General features: G+C 49.1%; 1 protein-coding gene across 8 annotated transcripts in view; it reads right to left on the reverse strand.

The window, feature by feature from the left end:
• CRTC2 (CREB regulated transcription coactivator 2) overlaps positions 1–24,380 on the reverse strand; it is a 1,479,582-nt gene that overhangs the window by 463,140 nt on the left and 992,062 nt on the right. For all 8 annotated transcript variants that reach the window (XM_069651423.1, XM_069651414.1, XM_069651405.1 and 5 more), the window contains one exon: positions 2,386–2,840. In XM_069651423.1, coding sequence (XP_069507524.1) covers positions 2,386–2,840 — 455 coding nt within the window. The remainder of the gene's footprint in view (positions 1–2,385; positions 2,841–24,380) is intronic.

Consider the following 24,380-nt stretch of genomic DNA (forward strand, 5'->3'; position numbering starts at 1 on the left):
TTGGCTAGGAGTCTCTAGAGAGGGTTGAATTCTTCTTTGAACAGACTGAAGAATGGGTATAAATTGGGTAACAGCCTTCCTGTTCACCAAAATGTCCTCTACACAATACTTGTCCAATTGCGTTTCCTGGGTTTGAATATGGAAATTCTGGGCTGCTTTTATAAGCATATCATTATATTGAAGTTGGTTGTCCACCGGTTTATCTGCCACCGGTGGGTCTAGGTGAACGGGAGAGGGTAAGTTATAAACATCCTCTTCATCCTCACCGTAGTATTGATCCACCTCCTCTAGGGTTTCAATCTCCTCAGAGTCTGTATTTGGATCTGAGAGATCAATTTGGACTGGGTCTTGTTGAGGGGTAACTAGAAGGGTGTCTGGACGTGGCCTTTTTGCTGGGGGTTGTGAAGATGTGGCGCCACTAGATGGTGGTGTGTTTTGTAAGCTTTGCATAGCCTGGGAATTTTTCTCAAAGAAATTCGCCATTAATGTAATGCGTCTCATCACTCGATCAATATCTTCAGAGGTCCATTGAGAGGAACCTGGTATGGTCACAGGAGTGTGTGGTATTATTGGAGTAGGCTGCCCCTTGTTTTTCATGGCTGCTGCTATAGTATCCTCACCTTGGGAAACACTCTTTCTCCTTATGTGGGTTACTTATCTTCTCCCTATGAGAATGGTGACTTTTTGAAGAGTGTTTTTTGGAATTTCTCCCTTTAAGGAGAGTCTCTGGGACATGCTTTTACACCACATGGGCTATTTTCAATGTCTTGGTGCTTTTTGCTGATTTTGATGTGAGGAGTGTCGAATTTCGGCGGATGGGAGGTCCGAAGCTGCATCTTCCAACGTTCGGCTGCTGTATTGGACACGGCGTCCGTGTCGACCCTGTCTTTTGACTTTGGGGGCCTGTCGTGCAGCGATCATGGTCTCGAGTGCCCAGAGGACAGGGAACTAGTGGACCTACCCCTCGACACTGTGTGCGGCCGTGCAGACGATGTTGTAGTCGACTCTCGGCCTTTGGGTATGTGCTTTGTGCGGGCTGACTTGTGTGTGCTATTGCCGCCAGGTGTCGACCCTGTAACAGTGCCGCCAACCTGTCAGATGGGGTTGGAGGCTAGCACATGGGAATCAGTAGGTACCCTATTGCCTTCGTCATCTTAAAAGACGCTGATTCTGCCGTCGCTGGATGCACCCTCCATGTCCATGGCGGCCTCGGCCTGCATGGCGTGGTGGGCCTAACGTTTGGTCTTTCGGTCCTTTAGGGTCTTTGGTTTGAAGAGCTGATAAGCTCTACATTGGCCCTTGTCATGGTCCTTCTGGAGACAGGTTGCACACCTGGTGCTGGTCTTTCCAGGGGAACTTTTTGTTGCAACATTTAAATGGTGTGTTTTCCATAATTGGATGGAAGTGCAGCTAGGCGAAAACAGAGAGGGAAAGGGGAATATGCATTCTCTTAGTGGCCTAAGAAATGCCCACCCCCACTCTCCCTACCTTCTGGACCGAGGCTCGGTATGACCTTTCAAGGCCTAAAGGGGTGTCGTTGAGTCAAGTTCTCTGTCTAACAACGTTCGTCCTTTGCACACCATGGAAGATGTTCGTCGAAGGTCTGTAATATAAAGGATAGAAAGAGTACTGGCTCTAATAACATTATTAATTAATGGCATTAGCCGAAACGGAACTCCAAGTTATAGTGTCCGACGATGATGGCGGAAAAAAACAATCTGAGGGACCTCGACGCGTGAAGGACCATGGGTACAGTGGACGTCACACTAGGGATAATATTACTGGCACGCCCTGTCAATGTCCCTTTTTGAGTTTCGAAAAAAACTATTCATACTCTGCAGCTTCCACTAGATGTCAGCCTATGCATAGCATGTGATCTAAGCAGATTCCAGAAGCCTCAGAAATATATTTATCGAGTACAAATAACAGTTTCACAGTTCAATAACAGACAAATACACACAAAATAGGTTCACAAATAAATACAGAATAAAAAATAATACAAATATAAAACAGTATATATTTAAGACTATCATAAAAAAGAGCAGGGAAATTCAGACAATGTGTCAAACACTATCCATCTTGGACGGCACTGTGCAACCATTTGCTTGAAGACAAAGCAGAAGATTTTTGGATTACTTACAAATACCCTGGGCACAATAGCTAGAAACACAAGTTGGCATTTTTCTAGGTCAGCTGAAGAAGCAGAGTTAATTCGACTAACCCATGGGTACCATGAGAATGGACTACACTCCCACGTCCCCACATACTTTCATTCTCAAACAATCAACTTAATGAAATGAGGTTTAAATGGCTGCAGATTCAAATAAAAAGTCAAATAATAAATTGTGAAAACCAATGAGAAGGACAAGTGTGGTTCATGCATACCTGCGTGATGGAAGACAATGTAGGGGGCACTGTTGGTGAAAACTGCTTAGAGTGCTGTCGTCTGGAGTCTCCCCCCAATGGAAGGATAAGGGGACTAAGAGGGACTCTTCGCCGGGGAGAGGTGCTTATCGGCGGGTTGGCCATGGGAGAGTAGGAAGAGTTGCTGAAGCTGGACGACAGGCTGGGGTTGCTGGGTGAAGTCTGCATGGATGGACTGCCAAGGGAAGGGTTGCTGATGGAGGAAGAAAGCGAGGGGTTGCTGGCAGAGGACAGGAGGAGGGAGTGATTGCTCAAAGAGGACTGCATCGAGGTGCTGCTGAGCGAGGACTGCAGGGATGGATTACTAAGCGAGGACCGCAGGGACTGGCTGTTGAGCGAAGACTGTAGGTTAGGATGACTAAGTGATGACTGCAGGGACGGGTTGCTCAAAGAGCTCTGCAGAGGTGAACTGAATCCTGTGGGATAAAAAGAAAAACAACAAATAAATTACTTAAAAATCAGAAAATAAACTTCCAAAAAAAGAAATAAGTGGATTTGAGTACTCCTGATGGAAGACATGTATGTTGTAGATGGGGGGTTGCAAGGAACAAAAATCAAGTATTAACCTATGAATCTCAACCAGGGAAAGCAGTGGATTTGACAGCACAATTGTGAGGAATGCAAAATGGACACCAGGTTTATACTCCGTTCGCAAAGGAGAACCAAAGTCTATACACTGGCAAAAAGTATACACACAGATCAGAGAAGACCCAACATACAAAAACAATGTTATAGACAAAGTCCAGAGCACAAACTAATATTTCGAGGTTAAAGGATAAGAAAACACAGTAGAAATCAACATCTGATTTTGATGGGCCAGTACACGCCTATGACTGGCAAGAGGGCAAGGCAAGATAAAGGCTTAATATCTCTAGAAAATGGTTGACAAGCGAAGAAGGTACCTCTGTTTGTGCAAGCACTGCCACTGTACTGTTGTAATGTGCGCAAATGTGTAGTTGGTTGCTAGACAGCCATGCCTTGCGAGAACTAACATTTTGGAAGTCGTAAAATGGCAGAGTCTGAGTCAACATGGGCAAATGGTGGCACGACCACGTTAGATCAATAAAGACCTAACATATACGAAAAAGGTAAAACCATGGAAAACCTAAAATATACAAAGAAAATGGCAGTTTACAGCCATATCAAGAAAGACTGCAAATATAAAGGAGATGGTACAGCCAGATGAAAACCCAACACATAGGGAGTGGTCTGACAGAGCCAACATAAGTGCGACTTAACACATACAGTAGCTGAAAGGATAGAACCAGACCAAAGAAGTCCCAAAGCACATAAATAAGTGAAGAGACAGAGCCAAGTAAAGGAAAGCCCAACCTCTATTAAATCAGACCCAGATCAATGAAGATTGAATGTACATAAAGTAAGTGAAAGGCTAGAGATGGGACAAACCAGCGCCAAAGTAACATAACTAGAGGGGACAGAAAATAGCAAGGTCAATGACTACTGAACGTTTTTAAGAGATGAAAATATAGATCTGAGGCAAGGAAGAGTACAGCAAACGTATAAAGAAGAGGTGAAAGGCTAGAGAAAGGCCAAGAAATAGGCGAAGTACATAACAAAAGTGTTGAAATTATAGGAACAAACCAAGGAACAATTGATGTATATATAAAATCCATGAAAACAGAGCTAGGCAAGGAGATATGACAAAAACAGTGTATAGAAAGAGACAGAGTAAGGAATACAACATGGGGCAAACGTTGTGAAGACTGCAGAATATTCAATGTGAATCAAACACATTAAAGGACAGAGCAAGACCAAAGAAGATGATTTATACATTAGAGGTTAAATTACAAAAAAGACTGACAACAAAGTACAAGGCCAGTAATAGGGAGAATAAATGTATTGTTGTTAGTGTCTCATACATTCTCTTCTAAGTCATGAAACACTGGACTCCTTTACTGAGGTATGACAATCAATTGCTACAAAAAGAGGAATGCATATCTGTTTTCCACAGTACAAGTCCAACTCCCTACCCAGTACCCATGATGGAACCAGTAAAATCATGTTAGACTATTCTAATGGTTGTCATGTAAATTAGGTGTGGTCTCAATTACTTGGCACTTCATAACATAGCTCCCACAGCCCTTAGATAAAGGACTCTGATGCCGAAGTAAGCAAGATCTCTCTAGCCAATGTACAAACACCTCCTCAAGAGTTTGCAGCTTCCAACAAATCAGACAGTTTGTGCCACCTTCGACAGTCAGAGACTACGCTCACTTCTCAAATGATTTTATGTTATTAGAATGAATTCCAAATCAGTTTCGTTGGGGTGCGTGGGGGGAGGGGGAGTAAGGGCGGGAAGATGAATATAGACCTTTATTTGTTTCTTCCATCCTCCCAGAATATATTGGAAATGGGGGTGTTGGGGGGCTGGAGCAGGTTATAATTCTACTTTGCTACCACATTACTGGTCTCCCTACTGTTTACCTAAAATAGCACTCCACTTGAATGGGCTCCGTCCTGTTTTTCTCCCTGCACTTGGACAAATGTCTCCCTTGTTCCATCTTCCCTTAGCAACTAGAAATCTCATTTTAGAATATTCATACTATGTCGGGCTACTCCGGCCCCATCCCTGGCCCGAAATCTTAATTGATAAATTTGACTCATCTTTGTATTGCACAATGTTGATTACTCAAAACTTTTTTTTGAAAATCAGATTTTATTGGCATTTTGTAACATAGCATTGGACAGCGTATTAGCAAAAATGAAGAGTTTTAAAAAGGTACATAAACACCCCTAATTGTCCCCCCCTGTATGCATTTAACCCTCTCCCTTTACTCTCCCCCTCCCCTACTCCCCCCTGTCTAGCACACAGCACACAAAACACAATCATGTGAGGTTTGAGGCAGTGTCTGGACATTACCACTTACGCTTTGGGTCATTTCTTTACTTCAGTTAGTTAGCATATTTCATGAAAAAGGGTAACCATATTTCTCCAATCTTATTCCTGGATTCATTAAGAATATGTGTCATTTATTCCATTTCGTATATTCCTCTGACTTTCCTCAGTCATTCCACCTCTGTGGGGACTTTGTCTCGCTTCCAAAATAGTGCCACGTAACATCTGCCCGCCACCATCATGGTGCAGGTCATGTGGTTTCCTTGGTCTTCCCCTTCATTTGTATCCCATACCCCAAACAGGAGGCCCCATGGTGATAGTCCTCTTGAAATCCCATCAATCCCCCTGATCCATGAGAGGACCTGCCCCTAGTAGATCTGTATATGGGTACATCCCCACCACATATGGTAGTAATCGGCGCCAGGGTGCTGGCATCTCCAGCACCGGGAGTCTGCGCCCAAGTACATCTAAGCCAAAGGGACCGGAGGGTGGTGCCAGCGGTGAATAATCTTAATTGCTTGCATTCTATACTGGGGGGATGCAGAGGATTGTGTAACCCTTCTACGCATGGTTAGCCACAGATCGTCTGTTACTTCTCTTTGCAGGTCTTTTGCCCATCTTTGCCTAGCCACCGTGCCTTGGAAAGGTTCTGCCCTCTGCAGTACCTTATACAGGCACGCTATGCAGCCTTTGTGTCTCTATTTTGTATCAGTGCTAATTCAAAAGGGGTGAGATCTCTATGCAGGTTGTTTCCCCATTGTGTATCATTGAGAGCTCCCTTCAACTGCAGATAGTGGAATGGAGAGAGTCGGCCAACCCGCAGAAGGTCTTCTAATTTCGCCATAGGTAAGAACTCCCCTTTGTCCCACATCTGCCCCGCTCTACTCAGATCCGCCTTAGACCATTTCTGAAACTGCAGGGGTTCCGCTATCAGATTTCTCACAGGGGGGCCAAGATGCAACTCAGCGTGGAGGGCCATGTCGTGATCCACCTCATGTTATTCCCTTCTTTACAGATCGACCATAGCACCTCTAGGATGCGATGTTGCAGGATCTTCAGAGAGATCTCTCTCTGGGGCACCCATAACCATTCCCCCAGGGAGACTGGGTCAAAGATCGAATAGTCCATGGCCACCCATTGCTTCTCTGATTGCGACTAAGTGATCTATTAGTATGCATAGCTGGTCCGCTTTATAATAGACCTCTAGGTCTGGGAACCCAACCCCCCTCTTGATTTGCCATTGTGAGTACTCTACACGCTATTCTTGGTCTTTTGCTTGCCCACAGAAATTTCAGGAGTCTTCGTTTGATTGTATCTATAAAGTGTGTAGGTTCTATTACTGGGAGTATCTGCAACAAAAATAGAAATTTGGGGAGGACTGTCATCTTCAAACAATTGAGTCTAGCCATCCATGAAAGGTTAAGCTTGGACCAGTGTTGTAGGTCTCTCTTGACTTTTTTCCATAGGGGGGGGATAGTTTTTGTCGAACAGGTTGCTGAGGTCCCTCAGGATTTCAACTCCTAAGTAGCGGAATCCTTCGCCCCCGACATTGAAACCCAACCTCCTCATGTAGGCTCCATTCTGGTCCCTCTCCGGCCCAATCGAGTGTGCCACTGATTTGCTACGGTTTACCTTGAACACATATAGTTGCCCATACACTTCCAACCTTTCAAGCAAAGTCGGAAGGGAGATGTATAAAAGCGCATCGTTTGCAAAAAGGCAGAGTTTATATTCTACATCCCCCACCCTGACCCCTCGAATGTTGCTCTGTGCCCTGACATTCCATTGCCCACGCTTCCATCACCAAGGCATATAGGAGCGGGGACAGAGGGCACCCCTGTCTTGTACCCCTTCCTAGCCTGAAAGGCTGTGACTCCGCCCCACCCCCCCATTCACTACCACCCTAGCCCAGGGACTCCAGTACAGGGCTGATACCCAGCTCGCCCACCTCTCTCCCATTCCCACCTCTGCCAGGACCCCCTGCAAAAATGAGCAGCTCACCTGATCAAAAGCCTTTTTAGTATCGAGTGATAATATTAGTGCTCCATGTTCTCTGGCCAATCTGGTAAGTATATGTAGGGTTTTTCAAAGGTTATCTGCTCCTTGCCTGTTTCTGATAAAGCCTGTCAGGTCGGGATGGATCAACTTTAGGAGATACCTTTCCAACCCTGTTGCTAGCACCCGTGTGAAGAGCTTAGCATCGACATTAAGGAATGATATGGGTTGTATGCTTGGCAGTAGGTGGGGTCCTTAGCAGGTTTCGGAAGTACTACTATCTTTGCTTCCAGCTTGGGAGTGGGAGGCCCTCCATACATCTACCTAGAAGTGGTCTTCCAGGAGGTCGGCGAAATCCCTGTTCTCTTTCCCTATTTGTTTGTTCCCCCTCTCGCTGACCACCAGTTCAACCTTGGAACGGTTACTTGGTTGAAGCCCCCCACCCCCACCAGCATGTGTCCCTCTCCCCATTCCTCCAGCACTGCAAAGACCTTTCTCAAGAAGGGGAGTTGACCCGAGTTGGGTGCGTATATCGTGGCTAGTGTGAACATGACCCCAATCCATCCGATCCTTGAGCGCCAGAAATCTCCCTCTAAATCCCCTCTTAACCTGGAGCTCTTTCATGTGAAAAAATCTCGCCAGCATGATCCCCCCCCCTCCCTTCTTTTTTATGTTCTTTGTTGGAGGCCCAAAATATCTGTTTCACCATTCCCTTCCTCAGTGGCCGTTCCATCCCCTGCTTAAAGTGCATTTGCTGTAGAAACAGGATGGACAGTAGGAGGTTGAAGAACATATTGTAGGTCAATGACCTTTTGTTTGGAGAGTTAAGTCCCTTGAGATTAAGGGTTGCCACCTTGATAGCAACCATACCCTTGTCTAGGGTGTTTTCTTGTGTCTGGAGCTCCCTCCCCATCCTGGAACCCCACTGCCCCTTCCCTGTGTGTGCTAGTGTCCCCCCCCCTTCCCTGTGTCCCCCCTCCCTGTTTGCCCTTCCTAACCCACAACGGAAAACCGCAAACTAAACCATAAACATTCAAGGTATATAGCCCAACCAGATAGAAACACCTGGATCTCTCCAGGTCACCAGGGTATATGGAGGCTAGCGATAGGCCACACCGCCTCTACCCCAATGGGTACTGAAACATGTAGGGTAACATATCCTTGTGCATCACCACCGCCCCGCGTTGTTTTTCTCCTGTTTCTGTTCATCTTGGAGGCAGTGAATGCCAGGTCCTCGGCTATCTGGTCCGTGTCGAGCTCCCATCTTTCAGGCGTTCCTTGGGGTGGGCGAATGCTCTCTTAATTGACGTTGGCTCTCCCTTTCTGGCTGTGTTTCCTCACTTTGCAGTTCTTTAAAGGAGGTTATCTGCTTCCTCTCCGCAGTGCAAAACAATCTTTCTCCTTAAACTCAAACGCCAGGGCAAAGGGAAAGCGCCAACGATATCTCACACCCTTCTCTTGGAGCCATTTTGTTAAGGGTCTGCATTTACTGCATTGGTCTAGGGTGTACATTGATAGGTCTTGATAGATTGTCACATGGGCTCCTTCCCAATCTATAGTACACTTCTCCCTTGCCTTTGAGGGTTTCCTCTTTGTCCCTATAATAGTGAGCTCCTTCTCCTCCGTGGCCCCCAATAGCTGGCGCAGCATTCGCTGCAGGGACTTTTACAGATCTTGTGGTGTTTCCGTGTCCTTGCCTGTGAGTCCCCAGATGCGCAGGTTATTCCTCCGTTCCCTGTTTTCCATATCATCCACCTTGTGCCTGGTCTCCCTTTCCTTGCGCTCCAGTTCCTTGAGTCTCATGTCCACCTCCACGTCTATTATGTCTGCCACCCTTTGGGTGTGCTCTAGTGCTTCGACTCTGTCCTCCATCTTCTTAACTCTTTCTGTGATGACCCCCATCGAGCCGTGGACCTCCGCCTGAAGGCACGCACCTATGTGAGCACTGTGTGGATGTCCTGGTGTAGGCCTCCCAGGGCCCTAATTGTTCTGTGGCCCCGGCTTCTCCCAGCATCTTGGCTTCTAGGGTGGTACCCCTCTATGTGGTTCTGCTCCCCTCAGCTGCGGGCCTGGCGAGCTTGTGAGTCCCCTCTCTCCCCTGGGCTGTGTGTTTGCTACTCGGGGGCTTCACTTGGGGCTGTGTCATCTGTGTCTTTACCTGCGATGTTTGTTGAATCGCGCACCCTTAGGGGTTCCCTTTCCCCCCCCCGTCTCTCTTTCCAGGCTTGGCGGCCCTCTTTGCTGTCCATCCAGGGCTGGGGGTCTCTGCCTCCCCTGGCTCTAGCAGATCCCTCCTCAGGCCTTCTCCGTTCTGTGCGTTGTGCTGGGGTGGGAGGGTCTCTCTCCTGTTCGAATTCTCATTCGCTGTGTAACAGTGCCAGTGCTCCCAACACCCTTTGACTTGATGTGGTGGGGTGTGCCTCACAGGTCCACTGTCTTCCTCTTTGTATCAGGGGGAGAGGGAGCCTGCTGTTGGTGGTGGATTTGTTGCTGCTGCATTGTTGCAGCACTGAATGTGTCACATCTCTCCGCAGGCCCCCACCTTCAGGAGCTTCCCTGCAGCAGCTCTCCATCTCGCCGGGCGCCTTACCGGCGTGTTCCGATTCACTGTGCTGTGGGTGGGAGGGCCGAGGGGAGAGACAGCCTTCCCTGCCGCAACTCACTCCCGCTTCATTCCTTGGCCGCAGTTTAACGGTGCCGGTGCCCCTAGTTTATTCTCCGTTGCTTGATGAGAGGGGGGAGCTAGGGGGCTGCGCTATTATCTCAGTGCGCTCCAACCTCTCCAGGTCCCCACTCGCTCCCAGCTCTCTCCGCCTCATTGTAGGGTGTGGCTGTGGATCGCCACGTTCAGAAGGCGGCTGGTCTGCAGCCACCTCTCCGCTCCTACCAGGGATGTGCCTCGTCCCGCCGCAATTACAGTTCCCCCAGCGCGTCAGGGCTTGCAGTTTACCTCTCCTCGACCTAAGACACCTTCCCAGTGTCATCCTTTCACCCGTCGGGGGTCTAAATTATACTTCTTTTATCAGCCTTACGGGAGCTCTCCACTCACGTGGCCATCTTCCTCCATGCCCCCTGGTGGTCTCTACTCATTACTTTTAACCATTACACAATTAATGTGTGGAGAATACTGTGTTTCTGAAAAAGCCTTTGAAACCATGTACTAGTTCCTTTCCATGCAGAAAAGCTATTGCCTTCAAATTCTACACCCATAATGTACAACCTGGGAATTTCAGCGTTTACACAAAGCTCCAGCAAAATGTGCTACTGGTATACACTTTAAGGCCACCGGAAACCAAAAAAAAAAAAATAGAGATATCAGCCACCACTTGCACATCAAAAAGCACTAGAAACAAACTACCTTATGTGAAGTGCTGAGAAAAAGGAACCTTGTAGAGATTAAAATAGGTGTTCAATCTTTTTGCAATTATATTTTAAACCAATTTATTAAATATTAACAGAAGAAATCAATGTAACAAAGAGATACAATAGACAATTATCCATACAATAATGAAAAATATATTGTGGAAAATAAAAAAATAAAAAATAAAAATAAAAAAATTTACCTTTTGCAAACTGCCAATTCTAGAACAGAAATTATTCAAACCAGTCAAAATGGTCAGGCCATTCTACACTTTCTAAACAAAGGTAGGTACAGCTTCTGAACAAGCACATATAAATAAGTAGAGAAATAGCACCATTTGGATTGTTGGACAACTTCTTAACGCTGGACCTGTAGAAGAAGTTATTTAACTAGCTCACAACAAACTAAAATCATGGCAGCCATGGCAGCCATGGCACAAAGGGAGTGTCAACATTCACTTGCACTAGCCTAACCCTCTGGGAATTTTAGCTAGGTCAAGCAAGAGTCCCAATATTTCTCAGAGCACAGTCCCTCTTCCCTAGCACTGTGTAGCACGAAAAAGGAATTGCAACTACCAGCGGTTCCTGGCGTAACATACGTTGTTCTAGCATATCTTAAAGGTCAATATCGGTAGGTAATTCATAGGGTCACTGCTGTACCCCTTCTTAAATATCTGAATCACCACTGATTGCTTCCAGGAAGGGGGCGTAGGTCCCAGTGACTTATTAATGGTCATTGAAAAGGTTAAGCTTGGGTCGGCTTCCAGGGGGCGCAGAGATGTGGTAGCTCCTCTGCGTCTGGCTCTCTCCATTGTGACCGAAAAGTGTATTGAGTCCCCGACATATGGCCCCCAAGGAGCTGTGGTGACCGCCCCCCTCTCGCCGAGCTTACCTCAGGGGCAACCAGGAAAGCAAAAAATGGGAGCTGGAGACCCAGTAACGCATGTAAAGCTGCCAGGCTCTGAGGATTCCAACGTACTCATCGAGCCTGCAGGCAGAGCAAACAAAAGTGGACCAATACGATAGGGAATGGCACATCTTTATACATGTATCTTGAATTCAAATTACTTTTATTTTCGTACACAAATATAAAATGTCAATTCGTAAAACATGTATCAAAACAATTTATTCAAAATTCGACTCACACGCATTCAATCCTACCATCCATTCAATATTACTTTCTTAAAAAACGTACATATCACACCTATCTCTTTGACCACTTGGTCAACAATGTATATTTTTGCACTGTGAACTGCCCTCCACCAGATTCTCAGATGGTTCCATCTGTGTACAGTCAATTACACAGATATAGCTGTTTACACGAGTTTCGGTTGTCTGTTTGGACTTCAACACATTCATCCACTTGATAATGCAACCTTCATCAGGACCCCAATGGGGAATTCAATCAGTACATCATCTCAAGACGTAAGAACATCTTGAGATGATGTGACCCCGCTGTGGTGGCTTTAGTGTTAATAAACAAACGATTGAATCACCAGAGATTTTTGTGCGAGTGTAACAAGAATCTAGAAGAGAATTTAATGAGACAGAGAATGTAACTACAGCCCGTGTCATATTCCCCCGCAGTTGTTATATTACACAGAAAGTAATCTTCCGAGTTTTCAGTCTAATTCACATATCCAGATGTAAAGAGAGGCCGCTGAATTGCCTCAGGAATACTGAGAATCTATAGATCGATTGGGGTGGATAGTAACAAAGGAAACCCAGCAGGGAGTGACAAATACGGTTATAAAAAGATGGCATTATAAGGGGATGTTTTTCGAAACTGCAGTCTGAGGAGATTGCTAGAGTTGATGACACCTTAATGTTATGTCGCTACAGGGAGACTATAGATGCCAAGCTACATTGAAGAAACGTCTGGGAAGCTTTAACTATATTTTGGACTTTACCAGATGACTAAGAATACGTGCCTACGAGGATTGATGCAGATGTAAGTATCTGGCTGCACCAAGGTTGTTGATCACCACCAGGTGCATCGGGATACATACTATAATAATACACATTCCCTTTATTATAGGATACTAACTATGATATGATGAACTGGTGTACCAGAAGATCGATGTAAATATTACAGGAAACTAATTGGGGAATGAAAAACCCCTCTCAACGAACTAACGACACGTTCTAATTACAAAGTGAGACCAGAAACATTTTATTTTATGTTTTTGAGTAAGTATTTCACTAATCTATAATGTAAAATTTAAAAACTAACTAAAGAGGTTGACCTTGTGTTTTTTCGCATTCTTGGGGTGTGGTTAGATTTTCTGATTCCCACACAAAGGTGTGGATAGGATTAATCCAAATATCAGCATTTCTGGAATGTAAGGAAACAACATTTAGAAATGGTGATCTAATGATTACTTGTTAGAATCATGTTCATTTACATTTACAGTAACAGATAAACAAGATGGAATGGTCAAAACCTTTAGATTGCTAATGGTTTTTATTGTATTTTTTAGGTGATGTTACTCACCCTACTTGGTTAAATGGGAATTATTGAATTCCCGATTGTGGTCCCGATGAAGGTTGCATTATTCAGTGGACGAATGTGTTGAAGTCCAAACAGACAACCGAAACACGTGTAGACAGCTATATCTGTGTAAATGACTGTACACAGATAGAACCATCTGAGAATCTGGTGGAGGGCAGTTCACAGTGCAGAAGAACAAGTTACTTTCTTACCTGGTAACGTTCTTTCGATGGGATGGTCCGACGACGTATTCCATATCTATGACATGTAATCACCACAGCTGTGCTGCTTCGGAAACTTTCCTCGGCGTCTGCGTCCTGCGTCGATGACGTCGATGCTCCGTCGTCGAGGACCTCCTCCGACGTCATCCGATGTGACAAGTAGGACGCACGACGCCCGTAGCCTCAGTTGTAGTTTTTTCCCCCAGAACGTGTGACACTAGTCAACTGCCAGTCAGACACAAAGCCTTGCGGAACGTAAGCTGCAATCGCAAAAGAAATTCTGCAGCGGGGAAGGCAGGGCGGGAGCGATATGGAATACGTCGTCGGACCATCCCATCGAAAGAACGTTACCAGGTAAGAAAGTAACTTGTTCTTCGAGGGGATTGGGTCCTCCGACGTATTCCATATCTATGACAGACTCCCAAAGCAGTACCAGAGCAAGGAGGAGGGAAAGAATTTAGAATCAAAATTTAGAATAGCCAATCAAATAGCAGAGCAGAGGACCGCCTTGCTAAAGGCCAGATCCTGTGCTCGGATGGAATCGAGGGAATAGTGACGTACAAATGTATGTACTGAAGCCCAGGTGGCTGCATCACAGATGTTGCGAATAGGAACACCCCTCTGCAGGGCAGTAGATGCAGCCACACCCCTGGTAGAATGGGCTCGCAAGCCAGCCAGTGGGTCCTTACCCGCCAAGCGGTAACACTCCGAGATGGCTAAAATAATCCAGCGAGACAAAGTCTGTTTCGTCACAGCTTGCCCCAAACGCTTTCCAGCGTAACCAATAAAGAGTTGATCCTCCACTCTGACCCGGGACATGCGTGAAACATAAAAGCTTAAAGCTCTCCTAGGATCAAGCCTATGGAGCCTCTCCTCTTCCTTACCAGGATGCGGAGGAGGATAGAATGCCGGAAGAACAACCTTCTGGGCCAAATGAAATTCCGACACTACCTTCGGAAGAAAAGAAGGACGAACTCTAAGGACAACCCTGTCCTTGTGAAATACAGTGAAGGGTGGCTTAACTGAAAGTGCCTGTAACTCACTCACTCTGCGAGCGGAAGTAACCGCAACTAAAAACACAGTTTTCAGAGTTAACAGCCTCAAAGGGCAAGAATGTAAAGGCTCAAACGGAGCACCCATAAGAAACTTAAGAACAAGGTTTAAATCCCAACCGGGCACCAGGAAAGGTGACGGAGGGAACACATTAGTGAGCCCTTTCAGAAACTGTGAAATTAAAGGGATTTTAAAGTAAGAACACTCTTCAGACGAGCGCTTGAAGATGGACAGCGCCGCCAGGTAACCTTTAATGGTACCCACTTGCAAGCCCCTGTGGGCCAAAGAAAGTAAAAAGGACAGAACCATGGGGATGTCACATGCAAAAGGATCCACATTATGAACTCTGCACCAGTCGCAGAACTTACGCCAACGGCAACGGTACAGAGACTTTGTTGCTGGCCTTCGGGCCGAAAGCAACACCTCCATCACGTCCTCAGGGAGGTCCCAATCCCTATACCTCAACCTTTCAGAAGCCAAGCGTGAAGGTTGAGGGATCCGACCTCTGGATGGAGACCATGACCCCCCTCCCGTGAGAGCAGATCGTCTCGGTAGGGAAGACGATGCGGAGGGCAGATGGACAAGTCGAGAAGGTCCGGGTACCACGTCCTCCGAGCCCACGGCGGAGCAATGAGGATCATCCGGGAACCGAACTTCCGTAACCTCCACAGCACTTGCGGGATGACGGGGACTGGAGGAAACGCGTACAGCAACGGGAACGACCACTCCACCACGAACGCGTCTCCTAAGGCTCCTTTTGGAGGAAATTCCCGCGAGCAAAACCTTTCGCACTTCCGGTTGACACTGGAGGCGAAGAGATCCACTTGAGGGGTCCCCCAAAGGGCGAAGATCTCCAGGAGAATCTCCTGAGCCAACTCCCACTCGTGAGAGATCGTGCTCTGCCTGCTCAGAGCGTCCGCCGTCACGTTTTCGTCTCCGGCCAGATGAACTGCCGAGATCGAAACTTCCTGCTGGATGGCCCAGAACTCGAGCTGCATCGCCTCCCTGCACAGAGGAAGTGACCCTGCCTCCCCCTTTTTGTTGAGGTAGTGCATGGCCACTGTGTTGTCCGTCAGGATCAGGACACTCTTTCCTCGCACAGTCGGCAGAAAAGCCTTCAGGGCTAGCCTGACGGCCCTCAGCTCCAACAGATTGATATGGAGTCTGGACTCCGACGGAGACCAACTACCGCTGACTGTCAGCCCGTTGGCATGAGCTCCCCAACCCGTGAGGGATGCATCCGTCACGATCGTCACCTCCGGCCAGGGAAGCCAAAATGGAGCCCCCTTCATCAAGTTGCCTTCGACGGCCCACCACAGAAGGTCCGGGGCGACCGAGGGCGGCACCTGGACCGGGTCCGACATCCTGCCGGAGGACTGCGACCATTGCGTCTTGAGCGCCCACTGCAAAGATCTCATCCGCAGGCGAGCCTCTGGCACCAGAAGAATTCAGGATGCCATGAGGCCGAGCAACCTCAAGAACTCGAACGCTGGGAGCGTCTGGGCATGCTGAAACTTGTGCACCATCTGCTGAATGTGAAGAGCCCTCACCTGGGGAGGAAAACACTGCCCCAGGGAAGTGTCGAGCCCTGCTCCGATGTACTGGAGCCGCTGTGTTGGCGTCAAATGGGACTTCTTTAAATTGAGGGAGAAGCCCAGCCTGTGAAGGGAGTGGCAGGTGACGGACAGATGATCCAGGACTTGCTCGGGAGAGCTCCCCCTGATCAACCAATCGTCCAGGTAGGGGTAGACGTGAATCCCCCCTTGCCTGAGATGCGCTGCCACCACCACCATGAGCTTGGTGAAAACCCTCGGGCGGAGGTCAATCCGAACGGCAGGACACGAAACTGAAAGTGCGAGTCGCCAACCGCGAACCTCAGGTACTTCTTGTGCTTGGGATGGATCGGCACATGGAAGTAAGCCTCCTTGAGGTCGAGTGACACCAACCAGTCCTGAAGCTGAAGGGCCTGGAGGACTTGAGAGAGAGTAACCATCTTGAACTTGTCCTTCCTGAGGAGTTTGTTCAAACCGCGCAAGTCCATGATGGGTCTCAATCCCCCGTCTTTCTTCGAAATCAAAAAATAAGGGGAATACCATCCCTTGTTCCTCTCCGCTACAGGCACCAGTTCTATGGCGCCTTTCTCCAGCAGGGCTTGAATTTCCTGCGCAAGGAGCGGATCGGGACTCTGCAAAGAGGTTCCCCGGTGGATTGTCGCGAGGCCTGTGCCGAAAGGGAAGACAGTAGCCGTGGGTTATGATCTCCAGAACCCACACATCTGAAGTAATGGCATGCCACTCTACAAGATGCTGCGCCAGCCTTCCCCCAACCGGCGAACCATGGGACATGGCCTCATGACTGAGTGGGAGCGGCCGCGGCGTTACCTGAGGGCAAAGAGGCAACTGCCCGAGCGGCCTTGGCACCACGGGTACCCTGTCGTCCACCTCTGGTACCCCTGCGTTGGCCTCTTTGACTGCCAGCTCCTCTCGCTTTACTGAAGGACGAGAAATAGCGAAAGGAACCACCCCTCCACTGCTGTCCCCTAGGACGAAAAGGCGGAGGTTGGTGAACTGCAGCGCCCAACGACTTTGCTGCAGCTTTCGAGGTCTGCAACCTCTCAAGGCTCTCGTCAGCCTTGCTGCCAAAAAGGTGTTCACTGTCAAAGGGCATGTTGAGGAGCCGAGACTGTACATCAGGGGCAAACCCCAACTTCCGCAACCACGCAAACCTGCGTATCACGGTGCTCGCCGCCATGGACCTACTGACGCATTCAGCTAAGTCCAAACCCGACTGAACGGACTCACACATGGCATCCTTACCATCCTGGACCATAGCAAGGAAACCATCCCGTTCGTCCCCTTCGGGAATATGTTCAGCCGCTAACGCAACGCAGTTCCACAGTGTGTGTGAAACGAGACAAGGCACAAATGGAGTTGGCCGCCTGAAGCGCCATACCACCAGAAGAAAACACTTTCTTCGCCCAGCCATCAAAACATTTGTCGTCCCTATCAGGAGGGATGGTAGGCTACGACGCCTGCTTTGCCGGGGCCGTGGCCGCCTGCACCACCAAACTCTCCGGAGTGGGGTGCCTGGTCAAGTAGGAGGGGTCGCTACTGGCTGGACGGTATTTTCGCGACAAGGATCTGCCCACCCCCGGGAGACTCTCCGCAGCAGTCCAAGCCGCCGCCACCCTTCTCTGTAAAGCCATATGGAACGGCAGTACCGGATCAGTTGGGGGACCAACATCAAGGATGTCCGTCAGATCATCCTGCACAAACTCCCCTGGGGGAGCAGACCATCCCAAGTACTCAGAAACCCTAGCCATAAGGCGCCGGTATGAGGAATCGGCATGAGAGCCAGGCTCAGGCCTACAAAACTCCACCTCCGGAGAGGTGTCCAGTCCACTGGCATCATGCAGTGACTGTCTCAAATCGTCAAACTGACTATGGCCCGAGACAATTTCATCTGGAACCTGACTAGGAACCAGGCCATCAGAATCCTCATCCGCCTCTGAAATATAGTCCAGGTGGCGAAAAGAAGGCACCCGAGAGTGCTTGCTCTTAACCAGAGCCTTCCTAGGGGGTCCTCCCGTGCCACGGGGTACCTCCGACACGAAAGGCGTCGATGGCGTCAAGCGAATCGGCGCCGGCGTCGAGAGAACCGGCATCGGCGCCGAGAGGATCGGAAATCGGCGTCGACGTCAGATGCAGCGCCTCCAGCATCGGCGGCGTCGACACAGCCCTCGAGGCCGGAGCCCCGAGCGTGTCCCTCGACGACCTGAGCGTCGACGGCCTCGACGACTTCCTCGGAGCCGGAGCCTCGAGAAAGCCTGCCGACGCCCTCGACGCCTCAGACGTCGATGTCTTCATCGAAGACCTCACAGGTGCACACGGTCACGAACGCGTCGAGGACCGGGACCTGGAACAGGTACGTCGAGAACGAGTCTCCTTATCCGAACGGGACCTCTCCCGTGACTCGTGCCGACCACTCTTGCGAGCGGTGTCTCTCGACCTCTCACGACCGACCCCACTCGGGGGCGCGGACGGCTTAGTACCCTGCCACTCAAGAATCGCCAGCATTTTCTTCCCGAAGGAAGCCCATTCCTCTGGCGTCGCACGGCTGGTGGGGTAAGCGACGTGCCGGGCAGAGTCCTCCGAAGAGGACCTGGAAGACGACCAGTGTCGGCGCTTCCGAGTATGCCTCGAAGAGGCTGAGGAGTGGCGGGACCGACTCCTAGAAGGAGACCCTCGAGACTTCCGACGATGACGCGGAGAGTCACCCCTTGAATCATCCGTCGAAAGCCCCGCAGACTTCGACTTCCTGGGCTTGGACACCCGACCTACCGACAACTTCTTCTTACGTTCGCGTAAGGCTTTGGACGTGAGCGACTGGCAGTCGATACAGTCATCCGTGTCGTGGGCCTCCCCGAGGCACCAGAGGCAGGCGTCGTGCGAGTCCGTCACCGACATCTTGGACCCACACTCCCCGCACTTCTTGAAACCCGGACGCGGGGTCGAAGACGAAGTAGAAGGCATCTTCACACGAAGGATTTTCACAAAACGAACAGGTTCGAAGAACCGAGATTCACGAAGCAACACGTTCGCGGAAAAAACGGAACTGAGGCTACGGGCGTCGTGCGTCCTACTTGTCACATCGGATGACGTCGGACGTCGGAGGAGGTCCTCGACGACGGCGCATCGACGTCATCGACGCAGGACGCAGACGCCGAGGAAAGTTTCCGAAGCAGCACAGCTGTGGTGATTACATGTCATAGATATGGAATACGTCGGAGGACCCAATCCCCTCGAAATATACATTGTTGACCAAGTGGTCAAAGAGATAGGTGTGATATGTATGTTTTTTAAGTAAGTGATATTGAATGGATGGTAGGATTGAATGTGTGTCGAATTTTGAATTAATTGTTTTGATACATGTTTTACGAATTGACATATATTTGTGTATGAAAATAAAAGTAATTTGAATTCAAAGTGTGACATTTATTGATATATTTAAAAAGATAAATGTATCAGATTTCCCATTCCCTATCCTATTGGTCCACTTTTGTTTGTTCCTATAGTATTTAGCCTGGAGGACCAGGGATTTAAACCAGGCACCCCTTTGTTTAGAAAATGCAGGCAGAGCAGCCAACACTCAAATTAAGGGAAGGCGTGATCGGCAGAGCGGCCTGCCCCCCCGGGTGCCTGGGGAAGTGGATTGCACCCGGTGAGCAGCGGACAGTGCGCTCTCCCTCACGCCGTGCCCGCACAGTGGGTAGTCCACAAAACAATTACTGTGGCCTCACACTGAGGACTGCGAGGGAGGGGGGGGGCTGCTAGCTATTGCTAGCGAAACGGGAATGCTCTATCCCTTACAACGTTGCCTCCCGCTGGGGGGCCCCTCCCCCTATACTGAGACATCAGATCGAGGAGCCGGTCCAGGAAGCCCTATATTACACTGGGGGCATTACCATTTGAGGAGCAGAAACCCACCAGAGGGTGGGTTTTCAGAAGGGCTCCCCCCCAGGTTCTCCCCCCCCGCATCCCCCAACCGAACAAAAGACCCACTCGGGCAGTATAGCCTAATAAACGGTACTGCTCCTGGCCCAAGAAGATTCAGCTGGGTAGTTCAGCCCAGTGAAGGGGTCACATTGGATCCTGAGCCCAAAAACGGATCCTGCTGGGTAGGACAACTCAGTCAAGCAACAGCCCTCCCTAAAACCGTAAAAGTGTGCATGCTCTACGGCAGAGAGCGTAGGGGATCTCTCTGGCCCCATATGTGAAGTGGTGGTGCATGGAGGGTTGGTGTAAGCAACCACAGAGGCACCCAGCAACCTGGGGACTCTGGCTGATCCTGGCCAGCCCCGTGGAGCAGGCATAGAAGACCCTGGCATTGGCCCTCCCATTGGCATTATCGAGACACCGGCAGACCCCTCACGGCTCATGATGTGGTGGCGAAAAGTGGAGGAAGGCCAGAAGGTGAGAGAGACCCGGAAGGAGAAAGTCCCCCGGCACGTGGGGCTGTGCTCCCAGACAGAGTGCACTGGAGAAGACAGTAAACCGCCCACCTGAAAGAGGGGAGGGAAGAGGGTGCCCTCATCATACGACCCCCCCCCCCCCACAGCCACTGGACTGCGTGGGAAAGAACAGAGGCGAGGTTTAACGACAGAGGGAAGCACAGGCATGGGAACACAGTGGCACCCACTGAAGAACAGACTAACAGCAATGGTGCTGGGATCGAGGCACGACCCGTCCACCTACACCGGTCTCCGGCCTGCACATGGACAGGAGAGCAAAATTGGGATTAGTTGAATACCAGAAAGACGACTCGGGGAGTGAAACACCCCACCCCAACATATCGGAAGCCCGGAGCGATGCCATGTCCACCAAAAGAGATATTGCTTCCCTTTTTGGAGGAGATCAGAGGGAGGAGATCAGATAAATGTTAGAATTGACAACATGGTTGAGAGGCTACAGGCAGTGGAGCACAACCAGACCTCCCTCAACATATTGGAAACACAGATGGATACGAGGCTGGCCGAGTTGGAGAGACGGGAAGGCGAGGTATCTCTAAAGATGGATGATTTTGAAAATCAGGAGAGGCGACATAATCTGCGATTCTTTGGAATCCCAAAGAAGGAAGGTGAAACGGAAGCAGACCTTCGGAGAACCATCGACGAGGTGGTGAAGACACTATTCAGTGACGAGAACATGGATGAACCCAAGCTAGAGAGGGTCCATAGAGCAGGAGCTACCGGGAACGGCAAGCATTCGGTGCTTGTACGCTTACACAATTATCCAGATAGACAAAAAATACTTGAGAAGGCAAGGGGGCTGAGCCCTGTGTCCCTGGGAAACGTGAAGGTGGAAATCTAGCAGGATCTATCAGCACTAAAACTGGTGAAGAGGCGAATGTGTGCCCCCCTCACGAAGTGGCTCAGCAAGAAGGGTGTGAGGTACCGCTGGGGGTTCCCCTCCTCTGTATCCTTTGAGTTGGAGGGATACAGCTATAAACTGGTGACCGAGGAAGATATAAGGAGGGTCATGGAGGAGCTACTGGCAGGAGATGGACAAAGAAGGGCTGATGACTAAAAGGGCCAGGAAGACAGACAATGGCGCGTAAAGGGTTCAAATAGACAAAGTCCCAGGCTCCAGAAAGTTTAGGAAGCTTAGCTTGCCCCAGGCCAGCCCCTCTTCAGCCATAAAAATCGTCATAGAAGAGACGATTGAGTTTATATGTTTAAAGATGGGGGGGGTGAATTTATGGGTGAATTAGGTGTTGTTAGAGGGAACTAAGGGGGGCTCGGATTAGTGTGCTTGGTTGAGCCGGTCTATGAGGGGAGAGGACCACTGGTGATTCAATCTCATCAGGAAAAATGGCTCTGGGTGGGGTTGGATGCCAAGGGGGGTGGAGGGGTGCGATGGAGGGGGAGGGGTGTTGGGTGATTTATGTCCAAGTTGTGAATAGTTTCAATCAATGGTGTTGGGTAGAGGTCCAATTAAGAAAATCCAGAATTTGGAATTGTCTCGGAGGAGAGGGAAATAGAGTGCCCCTTTAGGTAAAAGGAGATGTCTGGTCAGGGTGAGAGGAGGATAGTGTTACACAGTTGATGGTCGTGCAGAGGATGGGCTATCCCTCTGTCCCCAAATATCAAACTGACATCCACAGTAATACCTGTCAGAATGAATGTTAGGGCCAAAGATGGTAGTCCGTGGAGTCAGGACGCAGGAACAACCGGAAGAACCCCTGGAGCGCTGTAAGGGAAGGTATATGGTTATGTAATGATACAGAATGCAGTATCTGAGTATAAACACCCGAACCACTGAAATACCTGTGAGTGTTGGAGCGTGGACCCAGGGAGGTTCTAAGGACAACAGGTCCGGGTGAAGCTTGATAATCTCCTGGCAGGCACCCACCTAAGGCAGGACCGAGGTCCAAAACGAATAAGGGCTAGACACAAGGCAGTCCGTAGAGCAGCGTGGAGGTCGGCAACAGATGATCAAAGTTCCAAGGCAAGTAAGGGCAAGACACGAGGCAGTCCGTTATGGGAAAACAGTTCGGCAGCCAGTTATATCCAAAGTTCCAAGGTTTAGACGAAGAATAATCCGTAGTACAAAAGCCGTGGTCCAAAGTGAAAAGAGTCCTGAACGAAGCGCGAGCGACACGTGATCCCAAAAGAACAGCTGTGAAGCAAGGCTGTCAGTAACTGGACTCCTTTTATCCGACGTAGGGAAACACGTGACAACGGTCACGTGACGCAAGTTACCAAAGCGTTGCAGTATTGCTAGGCAACTAGTCACGTGATCCGCGCCGTGTTGTGTCGGACAGTCCTCCGTGAACAGTGTGGTTGTTTGTGATGAAGGAGCCTCCAATTAACTTGCCACAAACGTGAAGGGCGATATACTCCAGTTTTGTCAAGCGTGCCATGTCGTACCCTACAGTGTGGAATCTGTTGAGGCAGTAAGGTACCTCTGTTGGGATGTGTGGATTTGAGTGCTGCTTGAGAGGAGGACATAGAGGGGCGTGTCTTTTGTGCGGGGGCGGTGTGACAGATAGGCTCCCTGAATGGCTGGGGCCTGAACTCTCCTGCCAAACGATCTATGGTGTTACGTGAGTTTATGAGGTCAAACCTCGACTGGATGTGTGTTCAGGAAACACACTGGAAGAAGGGGGTGGTGGGTAGGAACTCAGATTGCGCTCTGGGGAGGTGGGGGTGGTGATTATGGCGTCTGACGTGAAAAAGAGATGCTGGATTGCAGTCCTGGTCTCAACCTGGATGAACTTTACAATAGAAGCGGTACTGACTGACCCCGATGGGCGGTATGTGTTTGCAAAGGGCCAATTAAATGGGGTTAAGTTCAATATATGCACCAAAGGTGCAGCAATAGGACTTCTGGGAGAAGGTCAGGGACAAGCTAATCAAATGTGTTGAAGGTCAACTGGTGGTGGGTGGGGATTTTAATATGGTATTGGACCCGCTGAGGGATAGTAAGAGGATGGGGGTGTGCGGTGGAAGTGATGAGGGCTAACCCGAGTGATTCGGGGCAGTTTAAAGAGGTCAATGAGGTATTAGGTCTATGGGACTCCCTCCACCCGGTACCAGAGGGGGACATGCCATTTACTTACTATTCAGCGGTGCATGATTCATTCTCCCACATTGATTTCATCGTAGTGGACGTCACCCTAAAAAAAAACAGGTCCTGCAATTCCGTGTAATTTCAATTCCGTGGTCGGATCATGAGATGGTTACAATCCAGGTTGGCACGGGGGGATTAAAAGGGCCGGTGGGAATTGGAAATGTAATGACTTCCTGCTAAAGGATAAAGCGGTGCAACAGGAACTGCTTAAGGGAATCAAAGAGTACTTCCTCTTCAATGATACAGGGGAGGTGGGGATCCAATCAGTTTGGGACGGCTTCAAGGAAACCATACGAAGGACCCTGATGAGGATAGGCTCCGAAAAAAAGAGAAAGGGAGGAGAAGGAGGTTAAACTCTGCAGTAAAATGGAGTAGATGCAACCAGGAGGTGCCCACGGGCAATATATCTTGCCCGCCAAAGCGATAGAGCTCCAACGGCAAAAGACACAATTGAAAGCTATATTGACGCAGGATACGGAACGAAAAAAAACTGTTTCTGAAACAGAAATATGAGAGGGGGGACCGGGCTGATAGGATCCTGGCATAGAGACCGAGGGAGGAGAAAAAGAAGAGGTCCATCGGGGTTATTAGGACGGAGGATAACAGGTCCCTGCACGACCTTCAGAGGATAGGGAATGAATTTGTAGAATACTATAGGCAATGTGCCCTCTAATTATTTTTCTCTATGTGCAGAACTGGTTTGCACATTATTTTCCATGTGCGCAACTGACTAATGAGGTAAACCACTTCGTGAGCATGCGTATTTAGTGAACTACCGTCGCAGAAGAGAGTTTAGAAAGGAATGTCCGCTTCCCAGCCACTGCAATTCTTGACAAATCTTACAACAG

This window comes from Ambystoma mexicanum, chromosome 1p, assembly GCF_040938575.1.
Source record: "Ambystoma mexicanum isolate Mex_15411 chromosome 1p, UKY_AmexF1_1, whole genome shotgun sequence".
Lineage (NCBI taxonomy): Eukaryota > Metazoa > Chordata > Amphibia > Caudata > Ambystomatidae > Ambystoma > Ambystoma mexicanum.